Raw genomic sequence first — 25,831 nt, 5'->3', positions numbered from 1 at the left:
GTCATAGGTACAAATCTGCTGACAGATGTCCTTTAAGAACAAATCCGCAGCAGAAATTGGACCTGCGGTGTAGTTTTCATATCTGCAACATGTCAATTTATGCTAATGATTTCCACTCCAGATTTCACCCTTTAGAATGCACAGCGTCAAATCCGCACCAGAAACGCAGTAAAAAACCTGTAGCGGAAATTCTAGCCCTGTACTGTTACTTCTGTGTCGAGTTCTTAATGCTTGTAAGGGCTCATGCACACAACAATATGTATTTTGCAGTCTGCTAAACACAGATCTGCAAAAAATACGGATGATATCCGTGTGCATTCTGTATTTTGCAGAACGGAACAGCTGGCTCCTAATAGAAGAATCCTATCCTTGTCCGTAATGTGGACAATAATAGGACATGTTCTATTGTTTTTGCGGAACGGACATACGGAAAAATAAAACACACAGAGTAACTTTTTTTTTTTTTTTTGCGGACCCATTGAAATGAATGGTTCCGCGTACGGTCCACCAAAAAATGGAACTGACACGGAAAGAAAATACGTTGGTGTGCATGAGCCCAAAGTGTGGGGGTCGGAGCCTGAGGATCCTGTACTCGCTGCCGTAATCTTAAGACTACACTTGTTGTTTTGGTTTCTTAGGGACATTGCTTGAATCCAGATCACCATCCAGATCAGTGTCCACACAGACGCAAAAATAACTGCTGCTATTGAAGCCAGTTAAGTTGTGAACATTGATTAGGATGGCGATTGGGATCCATGACGTTATTTTGCTTGTTCACTGCCAGAGTGATAGGAGACAAATGATATGTGTTGTGTGGATCCCTTGTGTCCCCGTTCACAATGCTTACAGTCCCATTCCATATCATGTTACCGCATCCTTAGGCCATTTGTAGCTCTTCAGCTCCTGGGAAGTTGTGAAACCCTGTAGTGTCTCAGGGGTTAAGAATCATGAAACCAGCTGTTCACTATAGCTCAAGGCGCTGGTCTATGGCAATGTCAATAATATTCATCAATCCACCCCATTTAGGGGTTTTGTATCTTCCTAGCAAATGTATGTTTCTGTAAGGGTAATATGTGCAAAGCTTAACAACGTAAAAATACCCTCAGTAGATAGAAATGCATTGCATCATCACCAAGCATTGACAGGTTGACGAATCAACGTAGAAAAATGGCTACTGTCGAGAAACAGTGATGTGTGCATATAGTCCGTCAATCCATTGGTCCCCTGTTGTCCAAAATTCTATGTACCTACTGGATCCCTCACATTTGTACTTTTATATTCCATGAGTAGGTTGTCAGCACCCGATCCCTCTTCTTCACTATGCAGGTGTAGAGGCCTTCATTGATGGCGTTGGCGATTATACTCATGTGGTCATCACTGAGGAACAGATATCCAGGATATGAGTATTCCAGGAGCTCATTGTCTTTGTACCAGCTGTAGACATAGGAAAATAGGTAACAGCAATATTAGCTGGTCTTCATGACCATATAGTTTACCCCTTCAGGACCCTGTGATTTTTAATTTTTTGTGTTTTCATTTTTTTACTCTCTGCCTTACCGAAGCCATAGCTTTTTTTATTTTTTGTTCATATAAACATACAGTATAGACCAAAAGTTTGGACACACCTTCTCATTCAAAGAGTTTTCTTTATTTTCATGACTATGAAAATTGTAGATTCACACTGAAGGCATCAAAACTATGAATTAACACATGTGGAATTATATACATAACAAAAAGTGTGAAACAACTGAAAATATGTCATATTCTAGGTTCTTCAAAGTAGCCACCTTTTGCTTTGATTACTGCTTTGCACACTCTTGACATTCTCTTGATGAGCTTCAAGAGGTAGTCACCTGAAATAGTTTTCACTTCACAGGTGTGCCCTGTCAGGTTTAATAAGTGGGATTTCTTGCCTTATAAATGGGGTTGGGACCATCAGTTGCGTTGTGGAGAAGTCAGGTGGATACACAGCTGATAGTCCTACTGAATAGACTGTTAGAATTTGTATTATGGCAAGAAAAAAGCAGCTAAGTAGAGAAAAACGAGTGGCCATCATAACTTTAAGAAATGAAGGTCAGTCAGTCCGAAAAATTGGGAAAACTTTAAAAGTGTCCCCAAGTGCAGTCACAAAAACCATCAAGCACTACAAAGAAACTGGCTCACATGCGGACCGCCCCAGGAAAGGAAGACCAAGAGTCACCTCTGCTGCGGAGGATAAGTTCATCCGAGTCACCAGCCTCAGAAATCGCAGGTTAACAGCAGCTCAGATTAGAGACCAGGTCAATGCCACACAGTTCTAGCAGCAGACACATCTCTAGAACAACTGTTAAGAGGAGACTGTGTGAATCAGGTCTTCATGGTAGAATATCTGCTAGGAAACCACTGCTAAGGACAGGCAACAAGCAGAAGAGACTTGTTTGGGCTAAAGAACACAAGGAATGGACATTAGACCAGTGGAAATCTGTGCTTTGGTCTGATGAGTCCAAATTTGAGATCTTTGGTTCCAACCACCGTGTCTTTGTGCGATGCAGAAAAGGTGAACGGATGGACTCTACATGCCTGGTTTCCACCGTGAAGCATGGAGGAGGAGGTGTAATGGTGTGGGGGTGCTTTGCTGGTGACACTGTTGGGGATTTATTCAAAATTGAAGGCATACTGAACCAGCATGGCTACCACAGCATCTTGCAGCGGCATGCTATTCCATCCGGTTTGCGTTTAGTTGGACCATCATTTATTTTTTAACAGGACAATGACCCCAAACACACCTCCAGGCTGTGTAAGGGCTATTTGACCATGAAGGAGAGTGATGGGGTGCTGCACCAGATGACCTGGCCTCCACAGTCACTGGACCTGAACCCAATCAAGATGGTTTGGGGTGAGCTGGACCGCAGAGTGAAGGCAAAAGGGCCAACAAGTGCTAAGCATCTCTGGGAACTCCTTCAAGACTGTTGGAAGACCATTTCAGGTGACTACCTCTTGAAGCTCATCAAGAGAATGCCAAGAGTGTGTAAAGCAGTAATCAAAGCAAAAGGTGGCTACTTTGAAGAACCTAGAATATGACATATTTTCAGTTGTTTCACACTTTTTTGTTATGTATATATTTCCACATGTGTTAATTCATAGTTTTGATGCCTTCAGTGTGAATCTACAATTTTCATAGTCATGAAAATAAAGAAAACTCTTTCTGTACTGTATGAGGGCTTGTTTTTTTTTGTGGGACAAGTTGCACTTTCTAACGGCACCATTTAATATTGCATACAATGTAGTGGGAAGCTGGAAAAAATTCCAAATGAGGTGGAATTGGAAAAAAAAAAGCAATTCCGCCATAGTTTATGGGTTTCCTTTTTAGGATATTCTCTATGTGGTACAACTGCCCTGTTACCTTTATTTTTGGGGTCAGTTCAACTAGAGCGATATGATATCTACAGTTGCAAGAAAAAGTATGTGAACCCTTTGGAATGATATGGATTTCTGCACAAATTGATCATAAAATGTGATCTGATCTTCATCTAAGTCACAATAGACAATCGCAGTCTGCTTAAACTAATAACACACAAAGAATTAAATGTTACCATGTTTTTATTGAACACACCATGTGAACATTCACAGTGCAGGTGGAAAAAGTATGGGAACCCTTGGATTTAATAACTGGTTGAATCTCATTTGGCAGCAATAACTTCAACCAAACGTTTCCCGTAGTTGCAGATCAGACGTGCACAACGGTCAGGAGTAATTCTTGACCATTCCTCTTTACAGATTTGTTTCAGTCCAGCAATATTCTTGGGATGTCTGGTGTGAATCGCTTTCTTGAGGTCATGCCACAGCATCTCAATCGGGTTGAGGTCAGGACTCTGACTGGGCCATTCCAGAAGGCGTATTTTCTTCTATTTAAGCAATTCTGTTGTTGATTTACTTCTATGCTTTGGGTTGTTGTCCTGTTGCAACACCCATCTTCTGTTGATCTTCAGCTGGTGGACAGATGGCCTTAAGTTCTCCTGCAAAATGTCTTGATAAACCTGGGAATTCATTTTTCCTTCGATGATAGCAATCCGTCCAGGCCCTGATGCAGCAAAGCAGCCCCAAACCATGATGCCCCCACCACCATACTTCACAGTTGGAATGAGGTTTTCATGTTGATGTGCTGTGCCTCTTTTTCTCCACACATAGTGTTCTGTGTTTCTTCCAAACAACTCAACTTTGGTTTCATCTGTCCACAGAATATTTTGCCAGTACTGCTGTGGAACATCCAGGTGCTCTTGTGCAAACTGTAAACGTGCAGCAATGTTTTTTTTGGACAGCAGTGGCTTCCTCTGTGGTATCCTCCCATGAAATCTATTCTTGTGTAGTGTTTTACGTATCGTAGATTCGCTAACAGGGATGTTAGCATATGCCAGAAACTTTTGTAAGTCTTTAACTGACACTCTAGGATTCTTCTTCACCTCATTGAGCAGTCTGCGCTGTGCTCTTGCAGTCATCTTTACAGGACGGCCACTCCTAGGGAGAGTAGCAGCAGTGCTGAACTTTCTCAATTTATAGACAATTTGTCTTATAGTGGACTGATGAACAGCAAGGCTTTTGGAGATACTTTTATAACCCTTTCCAGCTTTATGCAAGTCAACAATTCTTAGGTCGTAGGTCTTCTGAGAGCTCTTTTGTGCGAGGCATCATTCACATCAGGCAATGCTTCTTGTGAAAAGAAAACCCAGAACTGGTGTGTGTTTTTAATAGGGCAGCTGTAACCAACACCTCCAATCTCATCTCATTGATTGGACCCCAGTTGGCTGACACCTCACTCCAATTAGCTCTTGGAGATGTCATTAGTCTAGGGGTTCACATACTTTTTCCACCTGCACTGTGAATGTTTACATGGTGTGTTCAATAAAAACATGGTAACATTTAATTCTTTGTGTGTTATTAGTTTAAGCAGACTGTGATTGTCTATTGTTGTGACTTAGATGAAGATCAGATCACATTTTGTGACCAATTTGTGCAGAAATCCATATCATTCCAAAGGGTTCACATACTTTTTCTTGCAACTGTATATAGTTTTATAGTGTTTTAATACTTTGGAAAAAAAATCTTTTCATTGCCGTATTCTGACCCTATTTACACCTGCGGAGCTGTGTAAGGGCTCATTTGTAGCTTTTATTGATACCATTTTGGAGTGTGTATGACTTATTGATCACTTTTTATTCCAACTTTTTTGGGTGGTAAAGCGATGAAAAAACAGCAAATCAGACATTTAGATGTTTTTTTTGTTATCCTGTCCACCCATATTGGATAAATATGTTTATATTTTAATAGTATGGGCATTTTGGGACATTGCGGTTCTAATGATTTTTTTTATAGTTTATTTTTAATATGGGGAAGGGGAGATGATTTTAATGTTAAATATTGTTTTTGTTTAACCAAATTTTTTTCCTTTTTTTATTTTTTTATCTTATTCAATTTTTTTTATACTTTTCACCATTTCAAGTCCCCCTAGAGGACGTTTACTTGTGATCATCAGCTCGCTTGTCCCATAGACTGCAATACATTTCCATTGCAGTCTATGGGAGGTTCTTTATGTTCCCATGGAACCCATTAGGAACATAGCTTTGGCAGACCTCGGAGCATTCAGAAGGCCCAAGGCTGCCACAACAAGCGAATAGATCCCTCAATCTCAGCGACGGGGAGCCATTCGGGCTCCAGGAGCGCATCGTTCTCAGGGAAAGCCCTTTTGAGATGCGGTGGTCACAATTGACCATGACATCTAAAGGGTTAAATGTCCATTATCGACAATCACAGACATTGCCTCTGGGTGTCTGCTGTGTAAAACAACAGGCACCCGGCGGCTATGAGCGGGCACTATGTTTAAAACCGTGAATTCCGCTGTACATGTTCAGCAGAGGTCAGGAAGAGGTTAAAGGGGTTTCGCCACCATTAAACATCATTTTAATTCAGCATGAAAAACTATTTACTGGTTCTAGTTTTATTAGAAAGAGATTGTTAGCTACTATGTACTACTCGTTGCCAACTAGTGTACATTGAGACAGAGTGAACTGGCTTATGGGGTCTCCCACTCCCACAGATGGGGCAACCCTTCCGATCTGTGGAGTAATATATAGAAAATAGCCATAGGCATCAGAATAAGATCTAAAATGAGTTCCAGCTTGATTGATAATAGATGATTATTTAGGTTTGGGGTGGGTTAAAAAAAAAAAAAGAACAGCTGTATTATATAATATACTTACTATACTTTGCCTTTCTTATGGATAATCTTTTTTCCACATCTGAAGGTTACATTTCTGCCTTCTGGAACCAAGCGCACTTTGGTTCTGGGTGGTATTGGTGTGGGCATCCGTGTTGGGAATGGGAAGTCTAAAGTGTACATTAATAAACAGCTGTCAGGTGCAGGATATCTACTAGATACATTGGTCAAAAGACGTAATCATCTTGTCCACCAGCCGGTATACCAGGGTTTCTAAACTCCGGTCCTCGGGACCCACCTACCAGTCATGTTTTCAGGATTTCCTTAGTATTGAGCAGGTGATATAATTAGTGTCCATGCATCAGAACTTACCAGAGGTATTTATTCTGTGGGATATTCTCAAATCCTGACCGGTCGGTCCGAGGACCAGAGTTGAGAAACCCTGCTGTATAGCATTATATTTATTATGTTCTTCAGAGCAAAAAGCATGCTTTTTTTTTTACTAAAAGTCTAGCTTTTAGCCAAACCAGTCTTTAGCTGACATCTAAGGCTACTTTCACACTAGCGTTCGGCTAGCGTTCGATCGGATCCGTTCTGAACGGATCCGATCATAATAATGCAGACGGAGGCTCCGTTCAGAACGGATCCGTCTGCATTATTTTAGCAAAAAAAAGCTAAGTGTGAAAATAGCCTAGTACGGATCCGTCCAGACTTTCAATGTAAAGTCAATGGGGGACGGATCCGCTTGAAGATTGAGCCACATTGTGGCATCTTCAAACGGATCCGTCCCCATTGACTTACATTGAAAGTCTGGACGGATCCGCACGGATCCGCACGCCTCCGAACGGCCAGGCGGACACCCGAACGCTGCAAGCAGCGTTCAGCTGTCCGCCTGTCCGTGCGGAGGCGAGCGGAGCGGAGGCTGAACGCCACCAGACTGATGCAGTCTGAGCGGATCCGCCTCCATTCAGACTGCATCAGGGCTGGACGGCTGCGTTCGGGTCCGCTCGTGAGCTCCTTCAAACGGAGCTCACGAACGGAAACCCGAACGCTAGTGTGAAAGTAGCCTAATGTATGGCCACTTTAAATCAGAGTTGGGAGCTAAGGTGGCTGCAAGTTATCTATAGATACAATCGTCTGTTCACTGTCAGTAGTGAGAAAGTCTGGTGGCCCCATTCCAGGTTTTGTCATGGGACGCTCCGGTTCCTAGCTAAGTTCCTTAGCATACTAATTAATTTTAACCAGAGATTTTCTGTGTTTTCTAGTGATTACTTGTTTAATAGTGATGAATGTGTGTATTAATCAGTCATGTCATGAAGTTATGAGTCATAGGGGTCCAGCTCATTGGACCTCCACTGGGTGGATTCTGTTCCATGATCAGTCTTGTATGGGCTGTCACTCTCCATCCACTGAAGTGAAATGTGAATATTAGAACATCTGTTGTCAATATATGAAATGTGACAGCTTCTGAAACATGGAATGATATTAAGATACCATAGCAGAAGTCACAGCTGTACGGACAATACTTCTTCATAGGCTTCCTCCTAGAGTCACAGTATCCTTTATGTGCCCAGCTGGCACACACCAAGTATCTGTCTCTGCATCCTGCAAGAAAAATAAAGAAGAATAATCATACCAATCCAATCTATAAGAGATTTACAGAACGTGTGTAATGTGTACACACCGTACAGACTGTGGATTCCCCACACGTCATCTTGGGAGATAGTGTTTTTCCCAGTCAGGGTGGCATTAATGTGCATCAGGGCGTTGCTGTTGAGAGAATGCATCAATCCCAGGGAATGTCCAATTTCATGAGCAGCCACATGGACCAGGTCTGTGAGCCACACTCCTACAGAGAAAGGACTCGGCAATTAGAAGATTTCTAATCATTACACCATATCTATGGGATTTTCTTCCCAAACAGAACATTTTTGCATTCAGCTTATTAGACAAAACTATTAAACTAAATGTCTTACGCCAGACAACTTATTTATAACAAGGAACACAAGGTCACGTGCCTAAGGTGTTAGGAAGAGAGGGGGGGGGGGGCACTTTTCAAAGAGAATTTATACATTATTTTATTTCTTGCCCCTTAGTGCTGCTGCTGGGTAACTATTTAGCATCAGCAGGTATGGAGGGAGGGCAGGGCCTCAGCAAGCTACTGCAAAGGCCATGTAGGAGGATATCTGAGAGGGATGCTGCAGCACTGTAAAACCAGTGGAGAGCTGCTACCCCATGACTTCACATCAGGTCCTGCTCCCAGTGTAATTCGGTACATACATGTCTGGCAGGGTCACACAGCATTATATATTATTATAATGCCATGTGATACGGCCAGAGGAGCAGAGGTCACAACTGGAAATCATACTTGCACATAAAGAAATAAATACATGTATAAAAATGTCTTTCTTGCAGGCAGAGAGGAGCTCTTTTCTCCCTGTCTCTACCATCTTTGGCTGGAGACTGACTGTGTGCACCAGAACAGTTCATTAAAGATTCCTTTCAACAAAATGGCCACGCTCACTGTGTAGACAAAGTATGAAGCCAGTCCCTTTCTCCTAAACATCCTGGCTCATTGGCACTAGCATCAGAGGAGAGAGGAAGGAGAAGAAGTCATGGCTGCAGCCTGAGAGAGCTATTGTCACGGCAGTGTCACAGTCTGTGTGGTGCGCCGTGACATGTTGCCCTGCATGCCGTTGCCAGGGGCAACGTGTAGTTATTGGCATGTGTGTGATCTGCTCCTGTTTCCCCTGTTCCTTCCCTGGCTGGTGTGTGAGAGGTTAACCACCTTTTGGGATGTGGCCACTTGGTGTTTATATTGCCTGTGGCTGGCAGGCTGGAGTCAGTTGTCCTCCAGCTTTGGTGTGTGCTGGAGCTTGCTCTTGTCCATCTTAATCCATCCTAATCCTTGTCCTACCATCCAGGTCCGCTCATACGGTGAGGAGTTAGGGCAAGGATTAGGGATGCAATAGGAGGTGACCTGCTCCCTTATCCCAGCGTCTGGCCTAGTTGCTTTTCCACCGGGTCCACATTGTACGGTGGGGAGTTCTCCTACTCCCCACCGTGACAGTATGTTTGACAAGGTGGCCCTCAAGCACTGGGCAGATGGAATAAGCTGGACAAGAGCAAGCTCTAGCACACACCAATGCTGGAGGACAACTGACTGCAGCCTGCCAGCCACAGGCAATATAAACACCAAGTGGCCACACCCAGAAAGATGGTTAACCCCTCACACACCAGCCAGGGAAGGAACTGGGGTAACTGGAGCAGATCACACACATGCCAATAACCACACGTTGACCCCTGGCAACGGCATGCACGGCAACGTGTAATGGCACACCACACAGAGACCGTGACACTGCCGTGACAGCTATGCACTGTTTTTCTATTTTATCTTCTTTGGTCTGCAATTGTGATATAGGACAGGAGAGGAGCAAGAAAAATAAGGAGATTATGTTACAATTTGTCTGTTCTTTTTATTTGTTTTGATTACATTTTAGTGTCCCTTTAAGTGCAAAGTGGGCGGCTTGGTGTGTGTCCACTGTGGCTGTATGGGTTTAGCATGCACTCAGTGTGTGTGTGCAATATGGATGTGTACATATATGTGTATGTACTGTGAGTGACATTTATTAGCATGTCCCTAACCAGCAATGAAGACGTGGGTCACAGTTGGGTGCATTTTTATCGTGGGGTCCTTAACCTGCCACAACTGCCCAGAAAGGAGAAAACTCTGAACTCAGCAGGTTAAACCCGTGCCTCAGAGATCTAAGGTTTAACAAAATCAGGGAGTTTCTTCTTCCTTGTGCTCCATGATGAAATGTCAGGTGTTTGTGGCTCACTGTGGCAGCCATGGGCCACAGTGTACTAATCACAGGCGCTAATTCCAAAACACTATTCAAGCGAACAAATGACCAATGCTATCAAAGTGCTGGGAGTCTGTTAAAATAATTTAAAAACTTAACCTTACCTCCCCGATCCAACACTGCCGCTCAATCCTCTTACCTGGGCTGCAGCCGTGACGTAATGTTTTATCTGCAGTGGTGACATCCTGTATACCACTGCAGCCAATCAATGGACTCCAAGCAGAATGTCATGGCTACAGCTCGACTGAGAGGACGGCTGGATCGGAGGGGTATGGTTACGTTTTTTTATTTTTTATTATTTCAACAGACTCTCAGCACTTTGTTAGCATTGGTCATTTGATGGAAAGGAGAGGGCTTGCTAAGGTAAAGTTTTCTAAGTAATTTACTAGGCTCCCAACACTCAGAAAATGTCTTTGAAATAGTGCCCCTCAAAAATAAACTCCTTTTTCCTTAGTATTTTACCTTTTAAAAAATGTTTTGTACTGATGCGAGGATGACGTGTTAGTGAAAAGTGTTCTTCAGGCTACAGGTATTAATGATTTATCCGGGCTGATCCAGAGCGATAAACCATTCACGGTACGGAATATACAAAAAATAAATAAAAAAAATGCCTTCATTCATGTGTGTGATGAATAAATGCATTAAACCAGAGGTAGGCAACCTCCAGCACTCCAGCTGCTGTAAAACTACAACTCCCAGCATGAACACTTGCTCTGCTCTTCTAAGATCTCACATAGAAATGAATGGAGCATGCTGGGAATTATAGTTTCACAACAGCTGCAGTGCCGGAGGTTGCTGATCACTGCATTAAACGGATGGTTATGTAAGAGTAGAATGGCTGCACTCCAAATACCGAGTAATATACCAAAAAAGGAAGGATTGAGCAAAAAACTAATTATGAAATAGGTAAAAAACATTTATTTAATATATCCCTAAACTAACACAAGACACTTGATAAAATGAGTCACACAGGACAAAACAAGGACACCGGAAAAGCCAAAAATGATGATAATACAAAACAGTAGAAGTATCCATTAACATTTATCCAAATGTCCTGAAAGTTAAAAGGTTCTACAAATCACAAAATCAACATAAGTGATACAAGTGATGTAATAATAAATTGAAAAGGCTTGCTGATACCACAAATTGGTCGCTCCTGCACTACCAAGATAATGTTAAAGGGAATGTGTCGCTGACATTTTTTTCTGCAGTTAAAAACAGATGCATTGGCCAATAGAAGCCTGGTCACGTGACTCTTATCAGCTAATAGAAGCTCACAGGCTCCACATACACACAGTTTTACACCAGGTTTCCATAACAACCCAGTCAGCTTTAAAGGGGCAGGGCGCTGTGGATGACACTGTTAAGGAAGCGCAGTGCTGTGGCGGTCACAGTTCAGGGGGCAGGTAGGATGGCCATTCAGGCCACCCTCAAAAGATGGACTTAAAAACCCTGCTCCCAGGTCCAGCTAAGCCACGCCCCTGATTCAGTTAGGCCACGCCGCAGCCAATGGGAATTGAGAAAATAAAGGTAAAAATCAACTTCTGTCAGCTGCAGGGGTGGGAGGAAGGGTGACTTTCTCCCTGCAGCTCACGCTCAGACAGCACCGTGCTGCTGTCAGAGAGTGAGCTGTTCAAAAGGACATCCCTGTGTCCGTCCAGGCCCTGCGCCAGACGGAGGACAGGGAGTCTGAAAGCCAGAGTGTCCGGCCTAAAACTGGACCTCTGGCCACCCTGGGGCAGGCTGCTGTGGAGGTAACATTTAAGGGGATGGTCCGCTATGGAGGTTAATGTTAAGCAGCAGATTGCTGTAGAGGCCACTGTTAAGGGGACGGGGTGTTGTGGATATCACTGTTAAGGAGATGGGGTACTGTGGAAGTCACTAATAAAGGGACGGCCGCTGTGGAGGTCACTGTTAAAGGGGTGAGATGCTGTGGAGGTCACTGTTAAGGGGGCAGGATGCTGTGGAGGTCACTATTAGGGTTGGCGCTGTGGAGATCTCTGTAAGGGGGCAGGGAACGGTGGAGGTCAAATTTAAGGGGACGGTCTGCTATGGAGGTCAGTGTTAAGGGGTGGGGTGCTGTGGCGGCCACATTTAAAGGGAACGGAGCTCTGTGGAGGTCACTGTTAAGGGGGCGAGTTGTTGTGAAAATCACTGTTAACGAGACTGGGTACTGTGGAGGTCACTAATAAAGGAGCGGCTGCTGTGGAGGTCACTGTTAAAGGGGAGGGCACTGTGGATGTTGCTGTTAAGGGGGCGGCGTACTATAGATGTCACTGTTATAGTGGATGCTGTCGATATCTTTTAACGACAGACATTAAATGAAATAGATGAAACATACCCGTGCGAAGCCGGGTCCTTCTGCTAGTCTGTGTATAAAGGTGATATGTGTTGTTCCAGTCCTTCCTATTAGGCCTCATCCACACGGGTGTTGCCGGTCGTGGCCTGTATTGCGGCCCACACACAGCGGGTCTGCAATATGAGGGCACTGTCCATGTGCTCACCGCAGCACGGATGCGGTTCCATTCAACTTGTTCTATCTTTTTGCGGTGTGGACGGATCATGGACCCATTCAAGTTGAATGGGTCTGGATCTGTCGCGGCAGCCGTACGCATGGTGCCCATGCATTGGGGACCACAAGTTGCGGTCCCCAATGCACGTAACGGCCGAACAACCTCGTAATCAAGAGGCCTAATGATAGGCAGATAAATGCAGCAAAGTGACATGTACAAATGAAAAAGTAAGCTCCAGCTCCCCAGTACGGTTTTTGTACCAGACAGACCAAGAAGTGGAGCCAATTATTAGGCTTAATGGCCAGTTCAAAAATTGCAGGATTTTTTTTTTTTTTTTATATAGGTATTTCCATGGAAAATTAAAAATAACGTCACCAAAAATTCCTTAAAATTATATTAAACAAAAAATGTCATTTAAATAATAGATCATTTTTTTATGACACATTCTCTTTAAATGGACAGTCCCTGACTATTAACCATATGATGCATATAATCCTCAATATTGTATAACAAAAAAAGTAGCAAAGTGCATGGATAGAAAAGGGAAAGAGACATCAAATAAACAGCATGACTACATCCTCCTAATGGCTGGCTGACATCCTCCCCGACACACATTTTGGCTAAAGAGCCAGCCAGTATGGGTATGTAGCCATGCTTAGGCCAGACAGGGTATCAGAGGACATGAGACTAGATAAAAAAAAAAAAAATACAATGCATAATCATAACCTATGAAGTTGTTTCATAAAAGGTCAGGTTGGCAGCAGGAAACCTATTTCATGTCTCTGGAAAATATCACTCAGATTTGTCGTCTTCTTTTAGTTCTATGCAAATTTAAGTGCAACCAGAAATATGGTTGTGGCCAAACACTTTTCTCATCTGGCTCCAATACTGCATGCAGGCTAAGTGACTAAGGCCTCTTTCACACTTGCGTTGTCCGGATCCGGCGTGTACTCCACTTGCCGGAATTACACGCCGGATCCGGAAAAACGCAAGTGTACTGAAAGCATTTGAAGACGGATCCGTCTTCAAAATGCTTTCAGTGTTACTATGGCACCCAGGACGCTATTAAAGTCCTGGTTGCCATAGTAGTAGTGGGGAGCGGGGGAGCAGCATACTTACCATCCGTGCGGCTCCCGGGGCGCTCCAGAATGACGTCAGAGCGCCCCATGCGCATGGATGACGTGTCCATGCGATCACGTGATCCATGCGCTTGGGGCGCCCTGACGTCACTCTGGAGCGCCCCGGGAGCCGCACGGATGGTAAGTATGCTGCTCCCCGCTCCCCACTGCACTTTACCATGGCTGTCGGGACTTTAGCTTCCCGGCAGCCATGGTAACCATTGAGAAAAAGCTAAACGTCGCATCTGGAAATGCGCCGAAACTACGTTTAGCTTAAGGCCGGATCCGGATCAATGCCTTTCAATGGGCATTCATTCCGGATCCGGCCTTGCGGCAAGTGTTCCGGATTTTTGGCCGGAGCAAAAAGCGCAGCATGCTGCGCTATTTGCTGCGGCCAAAAAATGTTCCGTTCCGGAACGGAAGACATCCTGATGCATCCTGAAGGACGGACTGTCCATTCAGAATGCATTAGGAAAATCCTGATCAGTATTCTTCCGGCATAGAGCCCCGACGACGGAACTCTATGCCGGAAGACTATAACGCAGATGTGAAAGAGCCCTAAGACATTAGAACTTTTTACCAAGTCCTACATATGTGGCCTCCAACCAGTGACTCTCTAGCTATCGGGGCATGCGGAGAGTTGTAGAGTAACAACAGATGGAGAGACACCGGTTCAAGAACACTGGTCTACATCTTAGACATCTTCTCAAAGCTTCATACAAAAAAAAAAAACACACACACACAACCAATACCTTTTTTCCAGCTGAATCTGGTGTTTCCCAAAAACCAGTATTCACTGTCATCAAAATGTATCTCCCCAGTCTGTGGAAAGTAAGCGTGAGCCAACTCCCCAGTCGTGCCGTCAAAGCAGTAATGAATACGAGACTCCAAACAGTCTGTGTGATTGATACCATAGAAGCCTGATAAGATAGAAAACAACTGTGTAAGTTAGGGATTGATAATCTACCACATGCTATGCCTAAAGCTTCCTTAGGAAGCATTCCTTCCCAAGAAGCGCCTGCTCGTCAGTGGAGGAGACCACAGCTATTACATGCAGTGATCTCCTCCAGTGTATGAGGAGCAGTTAATGCCATTGCTTGTGGCTCTTCCATTGGTTAAAATGATCAAATAAATCATTGTAAAACTGTCTGAGCAAATCTGTGTCCTCACAATTTTATCAAAAGCTGAAAGCTGATGGATATGAAACGTCATGCCCATAAAGTAATGTGATTTATATGATCGAGTTATCAACATACCAATCTTCATATCACTTTCTTGGTCTGCTGGGACTTCCTTGAAGTGGAAGGGCGTCACTTCACTCCACATGCGGTATGCTTCTGCTATGCCCTTTCTTGTATCACTCTCATTGATTATATTTCTTGGAAATGACACAATTCTAGTAAAACCATAAAAATTATGAATATTAGACAAATATTTCAAATGCTGTGTTGACTTCTGCAATCATTTTTTTTATATTGTTCTATTGCAAAGTTCCCCAATCTGTGGCGCTCTCCAATTGTTGCAAAACTACTACTCCCACCATGTCCTGACAATAGCAGACTGTTCTAATGCAAGAAAAAAACAAAAAAAAACTTGCGAACAGTCTTATGGTGCAGCTCTTATGGCCTGCAATTGGTCCATTCTGTCTGTCCCACAATGTGCCTTCAGGTTTATACCAAACAGAAACCTTTTTGCAGAATTTTGTGGACTGTAGTCATTTTGGAGTCTTTAGTCTGGAGTTTTGTGGAGTGTTTAATATTGATGCCCTATCCTCAGAATGGGTCATTAATATCAGATCGGCGGACCCCTGCCGGACATCTGTGTGAGGAGGCCACGGTGCTGTCCATTGGATAGCGGCTGTGCTTGGTATTGCAGCTCAGCAACATTCAACTCAGCTGAGCCTAGGCCATGTGACCTATGATGGTGTCTTCACTGGCCTAGGGAAAGGCCGCAGCACTCACTAGAGCCCCATGGCCTCTTTGTTCAGCTGATCAGCCAAAGTGCCAGGAGTCATCCCCCCACCAAACAGATATTGATGACCAATCCTGAGAACAGGTCATTGTTATGAGACTCTCAAACAACCTCTTTAATAATTTCTGCTCATTGTCACAGGACCATTATAACCATTGTCATAAGACCTTTACAAGAAGTAGATTTTGTTCAACACTGGGAACCCCTTTAAAGACCAGCTTTCAGTAGATGCAGCATTAATACAAATAAATGAATATAAAATTATTGACATCTTAAAAATAATTTTAAGTCTCAATAGATACTGAGATTAATCTCTCTCTGGTCATTAAGCTCTACATTATACACATTGTGGAATATGAGATAACATTCCTTCTATCAGATCCAGATGTCTAAAGAGCACCTTCTATAGAACATACATGTTTCTTTCTTTAAAACATGTCTTCCAGATCTCCTTCCACAAAAGCCTCTATTAAAGCGTTAACCTCACACCACTCACATACCGTTAATGACTGGATATGCCATATTTTTTAACAGTGACCATCTGACCACTGGTTCCAGGTACGGAGGTCTCCACATGTGTGGCCGCTCTTGATTACAGCAGACAGGAGATAAAAAATTAGCTGCGTGAGCTCACATGGCTGCAGGGACAGACAATCCTCTCTTTCTACAGGATACAGATGTTAGACATTGGGTTTGAGGAATTTGATTTCTCCGTCACTGTTCCACACTATTACTCAATTAGTCGATACTAATGAAACCACATGTAGCAGTATCACCAATGTGCTGCTGTCACTAATCACAATAGCATACCGTTTTTCCACAGTTTTTTGGCCACAACTGCACATCAGCTCGCTACTTATTGCCTTACCCTATTAAGTGCATTTGGGGGCTATTTGTAGTCCTAAATATGATGGAATTCATTGCAACTGCTGCTACTAACTCATTGGGGGTCTTCAAGAGACAAGCCATTATTTTAGTCGTAAAAATAGTTGCATGTCCCTTTTTTGACTGGCTGTGCAACAATATTAAGTTGAACAGCCAGTCTTAAAAAGTTTGGGATAGTTGGGCGGGCGTTTCAGGAAATGGGTACATGTTAGTGAATAACTACACAGCCTGGAGCTGGCGTCAGGGGTGGACTGGCTATAAAACCTACAGGGAAATCTCCCGGTGGGGTGATGCTCAGGGGGCTGTCTGAGCCCTTCTCACATATTCTGGCCAGGTACATAATGATCTGATGCTCTCCTCGGCTGACTTAGATTAGGTAAATATATCATGGAGGTGCACACCTAGTCATAAACTAGTCTACTTCTCCGGCTATGCAAGGGTTTGTAAATGTGCCCCATTGTATTACAGCACAGTCTGTTCATACAGTTTGGCTTCTTTATTGGCTTGCTTTGCGGGAGCATGTGCCGCTCATTGTTCTTGTGCAAGTACTTTTTATTACCTCTGGAGAGCTGATAAAGGGTGAGGTTGTCTGCAGAGAGAAAAGCCCAAAATGGTGAGGCCGCTTTGTTGAGAGGTCGGATTACAGTATAAAGGGCCACTGGAGCTTTCCATATTGTGCATGCAGGCACCTGGGTCTTCTAAATATATTATATATAGAAGTGTCTTCCCATACCTGTATGTCAAATTGTAATGGTCCCATTTCAGTAGTCCAGGTGTCAAGGTGTAGCGCTTCGCCCTTAAGTGATACGGCAAGCGAAGAACTGGGACTGGAGCCACCACCGAGTCTACCTTAGGAAGAGTTAAAATATTAGATACAAGAGCTTCCATGTAAGAATAGTCATGTGTAAAAGGTTTCTGCTGCCCAGCCCCAAAAAAATTAATCACAAGCCATAACTCTCCCTTTTCCCTAAATTTGTTCGCACAACTTTAAAGGGACACTGACAGGCCTTCTGAGCATAATTAGCTCTTTATATGCCCCCTAGGTCTTATAATAAGTTTCCAATTCATATAAGTATTATCCCTGTGCGCATTGTAAAACGTTAAAAATAATCTTTATAATAACCCGTCCTTTCTGCCCAAGGGGCGTTCTTTGTGCCGCATTTGTGCCCAGCCGCCTCCCAGCTGCCGGATCCTTAGACACGCCCATCTCATTAGTATTCACTTCGCTGGGCGGTATTTTCCTGTCCCAGACATTCGGAGATCCTGCGCATGCGCCCGGCACCCTCGCTCGCCGGGATCACATTGCGCCAAGTGAATACTAATGAGATGGGCGTGTCTAAGGATCCGGCAGTTGGGACGCGGCTGGGCACAAATAACGCCCCTTGGGCAGAAAGGACAGGTGATTATAAAGATTATTTTTAACGTTTTACAATGCGCACAGGGATAATACTTATATGAATTGGTAACTTATTATAAGACCTAGGGGGTCATATATAGAGCTAATTATCCTCAGAAGGCCTGTCAGTGTCCCTTTAAAGGGCATGTTTTTAAAGGGAACCTGTCACCTCCAACAAACATCCCAAGCCGGCAGCAGTACCTTAGAGTAGCCAGCAGCGTGTTTTTAACGATCATTCTCTTCCTGCAGGAAGTTGAAGCAAAAGCTGTAAAAACGATCTTTAATCCTCTGCCCGGCACGCTTCTCTAGTCACGGGGGACAGCGGCCTCCTTGCTTCAAGTCACGGTAACCACGCCCCCTTCCCTGCCCCTTCCATGTGACTGACAGGCGGCAGTTCGGCAAAGCCAGCTGAACTGTTGTGCATAAGCGCTGTCAGTCACAGCGAAGGGGCAGGGAAGGGGGCGTGGTTACCGTGACTTGAAGCAAGGAGGCCGCTGTCCCCGTGACTAGAGAAGCGTGCCGGGCAGAGGATTAAAGATCGTTTTTACAGCTTTTGCTTCAACTTCCTGCAGGAAGAAAATGATCGTTACAAACATGCTACTGGCTACTCTAAGGTACTGCTGCCGGCTTGGGATGTTTGTTGGATGTGACAGGTTCCCTTTAAGGGCATCTGTCAGCAGATTTGCACCTATGACACTGACTGACCTGTTCCATGTGCTTTTGGTAGCTGGAGGTATCTGTGTTGGTCCCATGTTCATATGTGCCCGCTGAGTAAAATGTATGCAAATGAGCTTCTAGGAGCAACAGGGGCGTTGCTATTACACCTAGAGGCTCCGCTCTCTCTGCAAATGCCGCGCCCTCTGCACTTTGGCAGTCAATGTAAAAGTGATCATGCCTGGCCCTGTCAGAGTGCAGAGGGCATGGCAGTTGAAGAGAGAGAACAGAGCCTCTTGGTGTAACGGCAACGCCCCCGTTGCTCCTAGAGGACTAATTTGCATATAATAAATCATCATTTTTCTCAACAATGCAGCACATATGAACATGGGGCCATGATGTCTTCAGCTGCCAAGCGAACATGTACCAGGTTGGCCAGTGTCATAGGTATAAATCTGCTGACAGCTGCCCTTTGAAGCCCCTTTACATTGCTCAATTGAGCAGACGAATGTTGGGAAGGAAGCGTTCCTTCCTGACAATCGGCTGTTGGTCAGTGAAGGAGACCGCTATATCTGCATGCAGCGATCCCCTCCTCAGTATGGAGATGAATGATCGCTAATGCTATCGCTCGTCCCCATACAGAATCATTGTTTGCCCACAGCAGAGACTGTTTAGATACTACTGTCACGTATCGGGGACCAGACCGGCCCACCGCGTCACGTGACAAGGGTTGCCCAAACCCTTCAGGCCGATTCACCTCACGCCCTCACACGCTGTTACGCTCTATGCCGGGCCGTAACTTGAGCATAAATCGCCACCTGAAGCCTGCAAACACACCAAGCACTAATACGAAACTTTTACTGCCACCACCTGCCCGTTATAAGGCCGACAGGACACCCCTGAGTGTTCCACTCGCAAGCAGACACCCACACGGTAAAAGCCTCACAGAAAAACAGCATACAGCCTCAGACTGCACACACACTCTTCATGGAGCTAACAGGTTCTTAAGGATACAAGACAAACCATCAAACTTTTAGGTTTAATGTATAAAAAATGGACAGCACTTGGTTACAAAAAATGACTAACAAGAGACATACATAAATGGCAAACAATTGTAAAATAAAAAGGAGAAAACAAAGAAAGTTCTGATACTTAGCAGTTGCGTGGTAAAAGTCTTTTCCTCCCAGGAGATATGGGCAGAGTAATGGGGCACAAACCAATTCGATTGGATCTCCCAGTTTGTGACACCAAATATCCCAGGAATTATATTTTTATGTCTTTCCTCCAGAGGCAGGCCTGAGGGGGCTTCTCCCTCACACCTCTGACTGATGCAGCAGTCGAAAAAAAAAAATAAATACTGCGCAGGTGAACTCTCGCCAGTGCATGCACAAGATTTTGGCCTCTTTCACACGAACGTGATGATTGGCTCCGGATGCGTTCAGTGAAACTCGCACTATTTTGAAAGCAAGTTCAGTCAGTTTTGTCTGCAATTGCGTTCAGTTGTTCAGCATGAGTGCAATGCGTTTTGATGCGTTTTTCACGCGCGTGATAAAAAAAAACTGAAGGTTTACAAACATCCCTTAGCAACCATCAGTGAAAAACGCATCGCACCCGCACTTGCTTGTGGATGCAATGCGTTTTTCACGCAGCCCCATTCACTTCTAAGGGGCCAGGGCTGCGTGAAAAACGCTGAATATAGAACATGCTGCAATTTTTTTTTACGCAATGCAGAACTGATCAGGACTGATGCGTGGAAAAAAAAAAAAAAAAACACATGTACACAGTGAAATGAATAGGTCAGGATTCAGTGCGGGTGCAATGCGTTCACGTCACACATTGCACCTGCGTGGAAAACGTTCGTGTGAAAGGGCCCTTTAGGTGTAGTCTGGTTGATGCTATCTAGGTTGATGTTTACTAGGGGATGCTATCAGCGAATAACGGATTCAGATGCCACCTCATATACCTGCATCCTCTGAACATGCCTGTGTCTGCTTCTATTACTGGTTTATGGTCCACATTTGCAGAGATCTTTGTTTTTAGCCCAGTTCTGTTATAGCCTTGTGTTTAAGGCAGGCCTGGAAAACTCTGATGTCGAACACTTTCATTCACGGAAATCGTGACTCAGCATAAAGCCTGATATCTGGAATATCATTCGGAGCAGAGAGGAGAGGCCTTGCAGCGGCTTCTACAAAACTGATTCAGTCTTACATATGTGCTACAGGCGTCCCATACACGTGATTTATGAGCAAGATCAGAGAATTCCAAGCAAAGCCAGTTCCATGACAAGTCTTAGCATCATTTCTTGTGCAACTGTTTCGTCCTTCTTGTTGCATAAAGGAAAATTCCTTCAGAAAGAGGAATATTCATCAATAGTCATAGAAAACACATTTTGTTTATTTTTTGTCTGATTTTTATTTTTCCTCCCAGCATCTATATCACCAAAAATGAAATACAAAATAGTGTAGGAGTCAAGGCAGATGAATAAAATTCCTACATAGTAAACTATTGCCAGTTTATTGCTGCTGTGAGGGGAAGATGTTATCTGCAAAGTAAGCCATTTTATAATAGTAGGTATAGAATTGGGATAACCGTATAACAGTTCTCTTGATAGACCTAGATAAAGATGCCCACAGAAGAGCACTGCATTGATTAATGTAACGTTTGATGCTGTTAATGACTTACTACAAGAACCCTCTCTCTGGCCGCAGTGATGGTCTGACTGAGAGAGTTAGGTGAGGTTATTTTACCGTGCTAAAATTCCAAACAAGGAGGGGGTTAAAGAGCGAAAACAGGAAGAAGAATATATGGAGCGACTTTCAAAAAATATATCCAGTAAACCATTTACCAATTTTTTTTATAAAAAAAAATACTTAGAATAGTCACATATAGGGTGTTAATAAGTGACAAAAATGTAGGAAGTGTCCCTTAAAGTAAGAAGGTTAAAAAACAAGTCTGTGCTGTTTGGACATTTAGGGGGAAAGTTCCTCTGCACAATCCTCATCATAGATTTGACACATACTCCACAAGGACGTGCACCAGACTTAAATCTATGGCAGCCTTCTAGTTGTCAGAGGTTTCTGTCTTCATTCAGGCCAGAAAACCGGCATGAGTGAAGATATAAGTGTAGTAGCCCAGAGAGACACTACCACTCCTACATTCCTATTGCTAGCCTGTTTGCCACCATTGTATTGGTGTGCACCAACAACTGTACCACCACTACCAAAGTGTCATTTTGTTATATGCAAAAACTGTTATGTTAATGTAATGTGCCTGGTTGTCCAGTAGGTGGCAGTGTATTTGGCAGCAGAAGTAGGCTGGTCTTGTTTCCTACCAAGGGAGGGGTCGCAGGAAGCTGTAGGGAGTTGAAAGTTGGAGCGAGAGAGTGAAGCAACATGGTGTTCTGAGGGAGCGTTTTCCACTCACTGCTGCAGGAGCTTTGGGGAAAGTAGCTCAGAGAGCAGCCCACTCATATATAGAAGGACTTAGTACCTCTGCCGAAGACCCCTACTCAACAGAACGGGTAGCAGGATACCTCACACTCATAAGAAACAGCAACTGATGCTGATGGAGACCAGACTGAAGCCAGAGAATAGCACAGCAGAGAGTGAAATCAAAGTATTCCGTTTTACCTGCCAGTTTACTCTTAGCCTGCTGGAGCCAAGAGAAAAATCAAGTACTGTTTGGATGACACTTGTTTATTTCAAGTTTATTTAAGTACAAATCATTGAACTTCCCCAAGTCTGGACTCCACCAACTACCCCGGGGAGTGACAGTATCCAGATAGGAGCACAGTGACACAAACCATTAAGGCTGCATTACCACTCGGCATTCCTAAACACTGGGACCCGATTTCCCCTGGGAGGCAGCCCGTTGCACAGGTACTGGGCATGCTTGCTCAAATGGTGGTCACCCAGAGAGGAAACCAAGTGGTTGCTAGGTGACCACTGCATTTATACTGTGCAAGATACATTATGGATATAGTTTCAAGAAGAGAAATAAACACAGATACTACAAAGGTATCTGATATTTTTTATACTATGTGTGTAGTTATTGAAGAGGAGTTCCACTTTAAATGGGAAATTTAAGGTTTTCTATGTCAAGGACCCCCATAAGGAGTAAGGCCTCTTCCACACAGTCAGTGACTTCCAACAGTGATTGTGTGCCAAAACCAGGTGCGGGTCAAAAACACAGAACCGGTGCAAATCCTATCTCTGTGTAGACTCCACTCCTGGCTTTGGCTCACGGTCACTGATAGAAATCACTGATCAGACACTGACCAAACACTGACTGTGTAAAAAAGGCCTAATAAGGCCTCGTGAATTCTGATACATCAAGCAGAAGTGAGGAGAAGGAGAGAGCAGACAGTTTATGTGCATTACTACTTCAGTGATGTCATCATTATCTTGGCACTGCACTCTGCCAGAATTTTACGGCACCTGTCGAGCTGTCGTTTCTCTTTTCCTTTTTCTCTCCTTAAATAAGTAATAATTGCTTGTCTCTTACTGGGGCACTGACACAGATCTTCAGCTCTGCAATTTCCACTAACATAAACATATCAGGGACAGCTCAGTCTCATCCAGCTGTGATTTCCCTTACAAGGGGATTACGTAATTGGCTGTGCGGAAACAGATTGCACATTCCCACTCATACGGACTAATTGCCTGATGAGCTTCAACAATACTATACAGCTATACCGTGCTCACGTAATACCTCTGACGCCTGTAATGAGTTATCGGATACAATACATTTTGCCATTGTATCCATTAACTTCTTATAGTGGTTCAGAAGATGCCACTGTTCATGTAAGTAGGACTAAGTTGCAATACCAGTCGCAGCCCCTGGACGAGAGTGGCGCTGTCTCTGTTATTGTCTAACCTTATACAGACCCTTTTAAATAGCACTGTGCTACCCCTAAAGATTTCTATTTTTCCATTTTCTATAAACTGGCCCTGACCTGCATACAGTGGTGTCTGTCCAGCTGAAACCTGGCATTTTTGCCACAAAAGCAGCTGAACACCGTATAAAGCAATGCCTAGATACTGTGAGGTCTGTTACCCTGATCCTCTGTCAGATCAGGGTACCAGATTACCAGTGCGACTGTAAACAAAGCCTAAGCCTGTTGGGTTGCTGTATGAAAGACTTTTGATGGAACCATGGCAGGTGCAGTATGTTGTACATTAGGTATACTAGAACAATATCCTAAAAAACACAAGCTGAGGGACAGACAACCATTGTTAAAATCCATCTCCATTACAGGTTGTGACCCTGGAATAAAATAGGTCAAACCACCAAAGCCCACAGATCTCCATCGTTTAAAGCAAGTGTTTGGTATGGCCATCTTCTTAGCTGATCCTAGGAACTTGGTTCATTGACCTGAGGATATGCGCTACTTAACATGCAGATGCATCATAGTCAATCTTGCAACAAGTAGCTCCACCATATACCATAAATTTATATCCACAAAGTAATAAAAAGAATAATGCCTTTAAAGAAACTGTTTTATGGTTAGGTAGACAAACTACCAGATGGTGGAATGGTCTCTATGAGATTTGAAAGCAAATCCAACACTTGAAGTGATCTCATAAATCTAACGTTTTCAATATGTATGGAGCTGTTCCTGAAAAGAGATCTGCATGTTCCTGTACAGTCAGTAATATCACAAGGCTGTGCATTGCAGTCCATGTTATTCATACCTGAAGGCAATAACATCACCAGTAAAGGCAGAATAAGAACATCTCTGTTGGACTTTTCAGTGTATGAACCAGATCTGCTACGTCTGCCTGATTCCTTCACTCCACCTTTTGGCCTCATGCACACGACAGTTTTTTTTCACGGCCCGCAAAAACGGGGTCCGTGGGTCCTGTGATCCGTGACCGTTTTTTCGTCCGTGGGTCTTCCTTGATTTTTGGAGGATCCACGGACATGAAAAAAAAGTCGTTTTGGCGTCCGCCTGGCCGTGCGGAGCCAAACGGATCCGTCCTGAATTACAATGCAAGTCAATGGAGACGGATCCGTTTGACGTTGACACAATATGGTGCAATTGCAAACGGATCCGTCCTCATTGACTTTCAATGTAAAGTCAGGAGTCCCTTTACTTTCACACTTGTGTTCATAATGCAGACGGTGGCTCCGTTCAGAGCGGATCCGTCTGCATTATATTGTTAAAACATTTCTAAAGTGTGAAAATAGCCTCAGACGGATCCGTCCAGACTTTACATTGAAAGTCAATGGGGGACGGATCCGTTTGAAAATTGAGGCACAGTGTGTCATCTTCAAACGGATCCGTCCCCATTGACTTACATTATAAGTCTGGACGGATCCGCTTGCCTCCGCACGGCCAGGCGGACACCCGAACATAACTTGAAGCGTCCCCATCACCATGGGAACTCCTCTATGTTAGAATATACTGTCGGATATGAGCTACATCGTGAAACTCATTTCCGACAGTATATTCTAACACAGAGGCGTTCCCATGGTGATGGGGACGCTTCAGGTTAGAATACACTGAAAAACTGTGTACATGACTGCCCCCTGCTGCCTGGCAGCACCCGATCTCTTACAGGGGGCCGTGATCAGCACAATTAACTCCTCAGGTGCCGCACTGTAAGAGATCAGGGCTGCCAGGCAGCAGGGGCAGCCCCCCCCCCCTCCCCAGTTTGAATATCGTTGGTGGCACAGTGTGCGCCCACCATCGGGCCCCCCCCTTCCTCCCTCTATAGTTAAAAATCGTTGGTGGCACAGTGTGCGCCCACCATCCCCCCCCTTCCTCCCTCTATAGTTAAAAATCGTTGGTGGCACAGTGTGCGCCCACCATCGCCCCCCCCTTCCTCCCTGTATAGTTAAAAATCGTTGGTGGCACAGTGTGCGCCCACAATCGGCCCCCCCCCTCTCCCTATAGTAGTAACAACCATTGGTGGCAGTGTGTGGCCTCCCATTCCCCCCCCCCCCCCATCATTGGTGGCAGCGGAGTTCCGATCGGAGTCCCAGTTTAATCGCTGGGGCTCCGATCGGTAACCATGGCAACCAGGAAGCTACTGCATCCCTGGTTGCCATGGTTACTTAGCAATAGTACAATTGTAGAAGATTCATACTTACCTGCCTGCTGCTGCGATGTCTGTGACCGGCCGGGAGCTCCACCTACTGGTAAGTGAAAGGTCTGTGCGGCGCATTGCTAAAGAACTGTCACTTACCAGTAGGAGGAGCTCCCGGCCGGTCACAGACATCGCAGCAGCAAGCAGGTA

The 25,831-nt window shown here is 44.3% G+C and overlaps 1 protein-coding gene across 1 annotated transcript in view; it reads right to left on the bottom strand.

Annotated features, from left to right (window-relative positions):
* Nucleotides 1–436: 436 nt before the first annotated feature.
* MMP23B (matrix metallopeptidase 23B) overlaps nt 437–25,831 on the bottom strand; it is a 32,475-nt gene continuing 7,080 nt past the window's right edge. The window contains exons 2-8 of the mRNA XM_044278282.1: nt 17,274–17,389; nt 14,941–15,080; nt 14,437–14,604; nt 7,875–8,039; nt 7,685–7,795; nt 6,234–6,360; nt 437–1,434 (exon numbers count right to left, since the gene is read on the bottom strand). Of these exons, the coding sequence (XP_044134217.1) occupies nt 1,260–1,434; nt 6,234–6,360; nt 7,685–7,795; nt 7,875–8,039; nt 14,437–14,604; nt 14,941–15,080; nt 17,274–17,389 (1,002 nt within the window). The 3' untranslated portion in view covers nt 437–1,259. The remainder of the gene's footprint in view (nt 1,435–6,233; nt 6,361–7,684; nt 7,796–7,874; nt 8,040–14,436; nt 14,605–14,940; nt 15,081–17,273; nt 17,390–25,831) is intronic.

This window comes from Bufo gargarizans, chromosome 2 (genome assembly GCF_014858855.1).
Source record: "Bufo gargarizans isolate SCDJY-AF-19 chromosome 2, ASM1485885v1, whole genome shotgun sequence".
NCBI classification, from domain to species: Eukaryota; Metazoa; Chordata; class Amphibia; order Anura; family Bufonidae; genus Bufo; species Bufo gargarizans.
This window is presented reverse-complemented; position numbering and strand designations above follow the sequence as displayed.